This window comes from Leptidea sinapis, chromosome 13 (genome assembly GCF_905404315.1).
Source record: "Leptidea sinapis chromosome 13, ilLepSina1.1, whole genome shotgun sequence".
In the NCBI taxonomy this organism is placed as follows: domain Eukaryota; kingdom Metazoa; phylum Arthropoda; class Insecta; order Lepidoptera; family Pieridae; genus Leptidea; species Leptidea sinapis.
The window spans coordinates 4859341-4869357 of NC_066277.1; the positions used below are offsets into that span (position 1 = coordinate 4859341).

General features: G+C 36.3%; 1 protein-coding gene across 1 annotated transcript; it reads left to right on the top strand.

Moving 5' to 3' along the window:
* Positions 1-8146: 8146 nt before the first annotated feature.
* Positions 8147-9333, top strand: LOC126967395 (aquaporin-like). Its single transcript, XM_050811840.1, has one exon. It carries the CDS (start codon positions 8211-8213, stop codon positions 9021-9023), a length of 813 nt encoding a protein of 270 aa, XP_050667797.1. The 5' UTR covers positions 8147-8210; the 3' UTR covers positions 9024-9333.
* The last annotated feature ends 684 nt before the right edge of the window (positions 9334-10017 follow it).

Below are 10017 nucleotides of genomic sequence, written 5' to 3' on the forward strand. Positions count from 1 at the left end.
CGTTTTGTATGGGAGGAAGAAAAAGTCAAAATTTTTAAATATAATATATTTAATTAATCAAAGTATGAAACATTGTTTTCTATGCACTTTTGTCATCTCATAGGTAGTCAATACTTCATTATGAACTTGGGTCTCAGGCCGTCCACGGGGCTTGTTCTGCAGGTCGAAATTTGCAGAACGAAAACGTTGGAACCTAAAACGAACTGTGTTTTCTTTTGCAACATGACCGCCATACACATCATTCACCCTTCGAGTCGTTTCCGCAGCACTAGTGCCACGGCGGAACTCGTACTCGCAAATAATGCGATACTTTAAGTTTTCCATTTTGTAAAATGAGTGACGCAAACAGAAAAAAGAAAGCAGAAGAAAAAAACAAATGAATGACGGTCATTGAAGCACAAATACATGAGTAAATAGCTATACAAATTTGAATTTGGAATTCCTTACCAAAGAGGAGAACATCCTGATTAAACTGGCCAGTATGAAATACGCCAATTTCATATGTAAGGACCTAATATTAAGACATTTAGCTATAGGTTCGAATCCCGGTAGGTGTAAAGATTTATATGATGAATATGGATGTTTGTTTCCGAGTCATGGATGTTTATATGTATTTAAGTATGTTGAAGTAAGTATATTGTACTAAATTTATCTTTGTCTTGTACTGTTGTTTTTTTATGAAAATAAGGGACGAGACGAGCAGGACGATCAGCTCATGGTAATTGATACGCCCTGACCATTACAATGCAGTGCCGCTTAAGATTATTGAAAAACCAAAAATTCTGAGCAGCACTACAACTGAGCTTGCCCAGTAATTTCACTAGCTACGGCGTCCTTCATACCGAAACACTGTAAAGCTTACACATAATCTAGCCGGCATCTGGTGCAAAGGAGCCTCCCACTGGTTAAAAGTGTGTCAATATTATTTTTATTATTTTGAAAATTACTTCTAATAATATAAAAGTCTCAGTACTTTGTTATTAGCTTCTTTTCTCCAACCGTTTTCCTAGGATTGGACCAAAAACTCTTGGAAATCTTAAATTCTTGTTGTGATCGGCGGTCTCCATTAATTTTGCAGATGCTAACATCCATTTAATACATAATTGTGTTCTTTACATGTTCTTTATATATTGTGTGATTCAATCTGTGTGCTCTGATATACAGGACCCAGAACAAATAACACTCGAAAAACACGGATAGCCAACACAAACTCAAACACAGAAAAGTCAGTGTAGTATTGATAAAAAATAATTCTGAAGAAGTCTCCATCAGAAAATAAAAGATATAAATATTAAGGGGGACAATAACGGGCCATACAGATTTATCAAGAGCTCAGTTATTAGTCCAGGCTAGATTCTCTACGGCATAGTATGAAACACCGCCTCAGTAAGCTCTCTAAAATAATCAGGATCTATGAAGCCGTTATTTCCAATTCAATATCGGGATGAAAACCATTATTTTTGATGGAAGAATACCACAAATGAGCGTACCGATAACGAATGCTAAGTTATCATTGCCGCCCATATTCTCCTGAAACACCAGAATAATCGCAAGAACTTTGTAGGGATTAATGAAGATTTACGCCCTTTTTGAAATGAAATGAAATGAAATTTTATTTGCAAGAAACTTAGTACTTAAGAACTTAACATAATATTATTCGTCAATTGACATGCAAAATATGTTATAGAGTTGTCTACATGATCGTTATTGACAAATTAAGAATACCTACTTCAATTATTTGTAAAATTCCACAAATTATGTTCATTTACTTATGCTCAAAGTACGAACACACTACTGAAACGTGTCGGAATTCCCAATGCTATCATTAATATTAATAAAATCAAAATTTTAACATAAAATATGAGATGCAAGTAAGTTAATAATTCATTTAGTACCATGTATAATGTCAGCAAATTTAATGCCTTTTGAAGATACCCTTGTCATATCGTTCTGGAAACATCGCGCAAAGAAGCTCATTCCACAGCTTGGTTGTACGTGGAAGAAAGTTCCTGGAAAACTGCTCTGTAGACGATCGCCACTCATCCAGATGGTGATGGCGATATGCAAGTCCGTGGCGTGCCGCAGGTAATATTCAGAAATAGATATCCAGTCAAACAGGTCTTTCAAACACTAAGCATATAAAAGTGAAAAGTGATTTAGAAGAAAGAAGATAGAAGAGAACTAGTTCTCGGGGCGGTGTGATCTGCTGAAGGCACCGCCATCGACAGGAAGAACAGTAGCAGACCGACAAAGTGCAAGTTCGAAAAGTGAACGCAAATGAAGACTGTAAAAGTGGAGTATTTATTACGAATCCTTGACCCGCTCTCGTGTCAATATGTATGTTGAAGAATAAAGTTTAATGCCCATTTTATCTGGATTATACCGAGAGCAGAAAGCGTAGAAAATTATCTTTATATTAACTTGATAACGGGGCTGAGAGTGTGTTATTTTTCCGTAGGAATACGCGGGCAGAAAAAACGTGACAAATCTACGGGTATCGTGTTCTTAATTAGTTTTATGTATTGAATATTTTAACGGAAAACTACACTACGGTCAATTAAATTATACAAAAAGTCTCGTGCCAGATTTTGGCGAGACAACACGTCCTGAGGATGCCTCGTATAGAGGCGAAACACGTATCGAATTGTTTTAAAAACAAATATTGGCGGAATTAACACTTAAAGAAAACTTAACTCATTTGTATTTTTTTTTTATATGAGAGGGGCAAACGGGCAAGAGGCTCACGGGATGGGGAGAGGTGAGGCAACCATGGACATCCGCAACAACAAGTGTGTCAAGAAATGCGTTGCCGGCCTTTAAGGTGGGAGTATGCTTTTTTCTTGAAGGTCCCTAAGTCGTATCTGTTCGGGAAGACCGCTGCCGGTAGTTGATTCCACAAAGTGGCTGTGCGAGGCAAGAAATTTCGAAGAAAACGCGCGGTTGTGGAATGCCAGACGTCTACGTGATGCGGATTTTACTTTGCACGTAATGTCCGATGCTGGAATTCGGCCGCTGGAATCAACCCGAACAGCTCCTCTGAGCACTCCCCGTGATAAATGCGGTAGAAGATGCAGAGAGAACCCACATCTCTACGCAATGCTAGAGAATCAAGGCGATCGGAGATGACTTGATCGTCGATGATTCGAGCCGCTCTTCGTTGTATGCGGTCAAATGGAAGAAGCTGGTACTGGGGAGCACCCGCCCAGAGGTGAGAACAGTACTCCATGTGAGGCCGAATTTGCGCCTTATAAAGTTGCAGGCGGTGGCTTTTAATGAAGTAATGTCTCGCCTTACTGAGTACACCAAGCTTTTTAGAGGCCAGTTTGGCCTTCTCTTCCAAGTGACCACGGAACTGAACGTCGCTCGATATACTCTAGTCGCTCGAGGGGATACGACAAAGGGAGACTTTTTAGTGGTGAACGCACAAACTTGTGTCTTCTTGGGGTTGAATTGGACTAAATTTTGTCGTCCCCATCCCGAGACTTTGCAAAGCATAGTCTCGATTTCAGACACAAGTTTGATCCGGTTCTCGTCGACGCTATCCCGGTACATATTGGCACGGCTGGTGTAGGAAGCATACCCCGTGCTGTCGTCTGCATAGCAATGAATATTGGTGATTTGCAGCATATCATTGATATGCAGAAGAAACAGCATAGGAGATAGCACACAGCCTTGCGGGACACCAGAGTTTATGGGTTTTAAGTCGGAGCATGCACCGTTGATAACAACCTTGATGCTCCGATCAGCCAAAAAGCTAGTGACCCATTTGCACAACTTCTCGGGAAGCCCATAGGATGGCAGTTTCGCTATAAGCGCTTTATGCCACACCCAATCAAAGGCCTTCGCTATGTCCAAACTCACCGCCAACGCCTCTCCCTTCGACTCAACCGCTTCATCACCAGCTGAGCGACCCTGACGGAAACCGTACTGGCAGTCGCTGATCAGCTGGTGCCCCTCTAGGTATCCCAAGAGCTGGCGGTTGATGATCGACTCCATTACTTTGGAGAAAATGGAGGTAATGGCAATGGGGCTCTGAGCGTACACCTTTCTTAGGGATCGGGTGCACTAAAGCCGCCTTCCATAATTTCGGGACTACGCCTGATGAGTAGGAGAGCCAGAAAAGACGGGTAAGGACCGGCGCCAGTTCCGGAGCACATTTCCGCAGCACTATCGGGGGAATGCCATCGGGCCCGCTCGATTTGTGAATGTCCAAGGTGAGAAGCGCCTTAAGCACGGCAACATTTTTTTTTACCTCCGGCTTATATGAATCGCACCGCGGAATATGCGGTGGTGGTGCACCTTGGTCATCCAGAGTCGAGTTGGACGCGAAGAGGGAGCCCAGGAGATCAGCTTTCTCTTTCGCGTCTTTCGCTGTGCAGTGGCGGAATGGCTGGCTGGCAGAAGTTTCCTTGGACAGCCTTGGCGAGCGACCAGAACGCACGAGTTCCCGAGGGAAGGCGTGCAAGTCTCTCGCCAATTCTGCCAATGTGCTTAGACTTCGCGTCAGCAATAACTCTTTTGAAGGACCTGGAGGCATCTCTCATTTGTATAATTATGGATTTCCGCAAAGTAACGCCTAATTCAATATATACATATTTTTTAAATTAAATTATACGTATTTATATATAATATATATATATATATATATATATATATATATGAAAACTATAATCCATTGATTTTTTGTTTCTCGTAGGTTTAGAACAATGCACTATGAGCGCATCGGAAAAAAGTGCGATCTCTCTATTCGGGTGTATTGAGCCCTTTGCCTTACCTTACTTACCAGATCCTCACGAGGATCCTCCTCTTGCCTAATGCTCTCTTCCCACACACATAAATAATCTTATAATTTATTATATATCAAATAATTATTCAACATACCTACAGGCTTATTACTGCCATCTTTCAAATTTAAAATATGTATACAAAATGATATTCAAAATTTCAATTTATACCTATAAGTGAACAGCCAAAAACGAATGAATATATCCTTGCGACGTGTTCTCGACTCTGATTAACTGAAAGTTGTTTGGAATCAGGTCAAATAACGTGAATATTTTTCCATATTATAGACTCGATTCTTGAAATTAACATAGCAGTCAATTGGACGTTTTTCTGTAAAGTGCAATTCACGTATCTGGAATATTACATAAGTGTAAATACTTATATATCTAACTTAAATGTATACACAGCGTTGCCTTCATTTATCATTGTAAGTTAAGTAATACTTACTATATATATATTCAAATTAAAAGGGTTCAAAAGCGTATTTTTTAAAATTGCCAAATGTATTAAAATATATATCTATACTACTATTACTATGGAATTTACTGTTGTAGAATTTTGAAATATGTTGGATAAGTGAATTTGAGCCATAAGAGTTTCTGAAAAATGGAAACATGTACTGGCAGATATGTATTAATACGACAATGATAAGGTGGTAAATATAATCCAATCTTCGATAGAAGTAATGGACAGTCTAATCGATTATTTAATAATTTATATAAGAAAAGAATTTGTGATGAATTTCTTCTCAATTCTATGGTTTAAATATTGAAGAATTTTAATTTGTCTTTGTAACTTATAATGGTGTAATTATTAGTAACATAAATCAACTTGGATATAATTTTTTTCTGAACTGTCTCAATTCTAGATATGTACTTTTTGTAATAGGGGCACCAGACTACCGAATTGTATTCAACATGAGATCTTAACAGTCAATATTAAAAATATTATGATAGACATGTCGTTTGGGTATTTTTGTTGCATCACTTTACATAGATTGTAATTAAAATATTTTGTACAATATGTTAATCTAAATCTATTTGTTGCAATCATGCAATTACTAATTTTGACTGTAATCACGACCATCATGTTCATGAAACATCCTTACACAAACAATAAATTCAAGCTCTAAAGGTTGAAGCATCCAATGTACGATAATTTATATTTATACAGTAAATTCTTTAATACCTTTTATTAAATAATTTTATATTATTCAAACGAATAATGTTATGTTTATTACAGCCATTGTAAAATACTCTATTTGATTGAAAAGACTGGCCGTTGAGTTTCTTCTCACGAGCTCAACTTTTTACGAACATATGGTAAATTCAGTAATCAAAAGAAATATTTGTAGTGACGATTTAAGAAAGGAAAATTTAAGCCTAATTGAATAAAGGCTATGTGACTTTGACTTTAATAACAGTGGCAATGAGTTGCTTTAGCTTCTCATTAAATTCAATGATATCCGAAGTGGAGGTAGATATGATTCAATTATGACTTTTGACATCCTTAAGTAACATTTCATTGGCCTAAATGAATAAAGTGATTTTGATTTGATTTATGAAACATTAGCGGACCCGACAGACGCTGTTCTTTCAATAATGTAATTTAATAAGTTAAAAATGAAACGAAAACGTATTTCTGAATTATTGTATAATATTATGTAGTAATAAAATGATAAGAATTTATATCGCATTTGTGTAAACAGCTTTTACATTACCGCTTTATAATTGCCAATTTCTTAAAGTATCTGCTCCCAGGTGGCTAATTTTTTCCGACACCTCCAACAATTATCGTTAATGTATGCAAATATGTATAAAACACTTAAAAAATTATATACTAAAACATTTCGTCGAGAATCGCTATCCATTGGTTAAAACAGCATTAAAATCTGTGCAGTAGCTTATGACTTTATCGCGAGCAGACAGACGAGGCGGAGGACTGCTGTATAATCTGTAGTAATTATAAATCGTTTTATAGAAAAAATATCCTGTCTTATGGCTATCTGTCTAACTAATGAAATTGGAAATAAAATGCTTTTCAGTCACCAGATTGCCAAGTAACGAGCGTACGGGTTACCTGATGTTAATTGATCCCCGCTGTACATACTCTTCTGCAATAGCATGGGAAACACAGATTTTAAGCAGGAGGTCTATGCACTAAAAAGTATAAAAATCACTACATACTGTCTGTTCGCGATAAAGTCAAAAACTACTTCATCGATTTTCATGATGTTTTGAAGGTTTTAGTATATAATTGGTTTAGTTTTTGCATACATATTTGTATACATTAACGATATTTGTTGGAGGTGTCGGAAAAAATAAGCCGTCTGGGGCTTTCAACAAAAACGCTGTCTAAATGAGTTCACGATGGCATATTATATCTATCTCCTATGGATAACATACTATGTGTATACATTTTAATACTTAAAAAAATTGTCAATTATGAAGCTGTAATATAAAAGCTGTTTACATAAATACGATATTAATCCTTATCACTTTATTTCTACATAATAATATAAAATCATTCAAAAATATGTTTTTGTTTAATTTTTATCTCAATAACTTTGATTACACATTCGGCTCTAGCTTTTTCCGAATACTAATCCGAGAACTAATAAAACAAATTTCTTTGGAATTTTTTGAAGGAATAGGATTTTTTTTGTTTAAGAGGAGGGCAATCAAGTATACAGGGCAACTTATGTTCTGTGATCATCGTGGCAGATACTCTCTCGTATCACAAGAGCCGACCCGCTGACCTAATTAAAATACCTATCTATTAAAAAAAAACTATAGCAGCTAAGAGAATTTGAACCTGCTAAGTTATATTTATTCGTTTGTATGTCTTTAAAAATATTTTCAATGTTGTTAATTTAATTTATAGCTTAAGTAGTGATGTAGTATTAAGTGCTATTAGTAATAGCTGTTAACTTTTGTGTTTTTTTAGATGCTAAGTTGACCTAGTTTTTATATCAGTATATGCAATGTGATAAATAAATAAAAAAAAAATAAAGCACCGAATAAACGTACGAAATATAACACATTAACACATTATAGCCTCAACGATTGTTCAACCTATTGCGCTATCAACTCTTTTTTTTTCAATATAAAATTAGGCACAGCAATATTTGCGAGATATAACTTATTTCATATATTATAATTCCAATGTTAAAAAGATACATTTAAATCAATCAAATTTATCTGAAACCATGAATAGAGAGATATATTCCAACAATAGTTTATCTAAAAGATTGAAACAAATGATTACCGATTGCAATAAAATCACAACCAAACATCAATGTAATCAAGTAATCAATGATCGCTCAGATAAGTGTGTGAAGTGGAGGAATGTGCACGTTGAAAACAAAACGGTATTAAGAACCGTTCTGAAACTGTTTGGAGATTCATTGTACTTTAAATTTTACAATGTCAGTGAACACACAGCTGGTTAACTTGCAGGAAGAAGAAACAGGCGATAGAATTACGCGCAAGAAAACAGCTCAAAGGAAGGCTATAAATGCAACGGCTTTACTAGCTGAAATTGTATCAACAATGTTCCTGGTATCTTTAGGTTGCATGTGTACAGTTCCTATAGATGGACTTGCTAACGCTACTCCAATGTACGGACCATTAGGTTTCGGTCTCATCGTGTTGTTTAACATTACATCGTTTGGACATTTGTCTGGTGCTCACATGAATCCTGCGGTGACTTTAGCTGCTGTTATTTGGGGACAGACATCAATCGTAAGTGGTATATTGTACTTTATAGCACAGTGCTTTGGTTCTACAATAGGCTATGGAATACTGGTAGCCCTTTCTCCAACTGGATTTACTTCTGGCGCAATATGTGTAACACAGCCATCGTTGAAGTATACTGTGTATCAAGCATTAGGATTTGAAGTTATTTTGACAGCGGCATTGGTTTTCATAACATGTGCAGTGTGGGATCCTGTAAACAAAGATTCTCAAGAGAGTAATGCGATCAAAATTGGATTAGCAGTCGCTGGTCTATCTTTTGCTGGAGCGCCGATGACCGGTGCCGGAATGAACCCAGCTAGATCTTTAGGACCAGCTATATGGACGTCTTCGTGGAGAGCCCATTGGGTATACTGGGCCGGGCCATTTTTGGGATCATTTCTAGCTGTTCTCATATACAAGTATATATGGCTACCAGATAATAAGAAGACAAATATTGGCGCTGTGCCAGATACTGTTGAAGGACTTGTTCGGAAATTGTGATTGTGCATTTATCAGTATTAAGTGTTTATTATTTATAAGTAAGTAAATCAGTAGTAGTAAATAATTATCTTTTATGTAAATATATTTAAGATATTTTATAAGTATACTAGTTGCTTCCTGCGACGTCGTTTGCGTGGACGTTATAAGGTAGTAAAAATACAATGACTGCATAGTATTGTGATTGAGTGTACGTTGACCCGAATTCTCGTTAATATTCATGCAAAATTTGAATAATAATAAATTTAAACAAACAAAACTTCTGAAAACTACTTTTTTGGCTCCGATATTGTTTGTAAAGTACACAGCAATTATTTTTATGATTAAAATATTAAGTATTCAGTTTATACTTTATTACGATTTTATTATATAATATAAAATAGATGTACTTATATGTACTACTTACTACTATAAAAAAAATATATCTAAAAACCTAACCTTTCAATCAGATAACTGCACAGCGGATAACAATTGATAAGAAATTATTTTTTATTCTATTCTGTAAATCTTAACTTATACCTAACACTACATCAGCTTGATTTGTTTGCCACTTGGCATAGGGACTCTCCCAACTCCCTCCATTCAGTTCTCTACTCTTACTGCCCTTTACTTTATTGTGTATCTTCCTCTTGCCATCTCTTGGCTGTGAACTAATTTCAGAAGGGAAGACGCATCTATTATAGCATAATGTTAAAGTAATATTGTGTTATTACAAAACATGTGTTGAACACTTGTTTTAAAAACTTTCTATTACAAATCTGCGTCTTTCTGTTCTTAAGTGTTAAACAATCTTTAGTCATTGCTTATATTTAAACATGAGTCGAAGCTTGTCTAAGGTGTGTCTAACGGATAGATCATATTCATGAGGACGATTTACGGCCGTTTTCAATAACGTAACTCTAGACGCATACAAGCCATGTTTCCGTGGTATGTGCTCTGCCCACTGCCACTTCAGTCCCGGTATCCACGAAAGCGAAGACGAGAGAAGACGAGAGGA

Excerpts from the sequence above, each read along its gene's own strand:
- LOC126967395 (XM_050811840.1), top strand. The coding sequence starts at position 8,211 with ATGTCAGTGAACACACAGCTGGTTAACTTGCAGGAAGAAGAAACAGGC.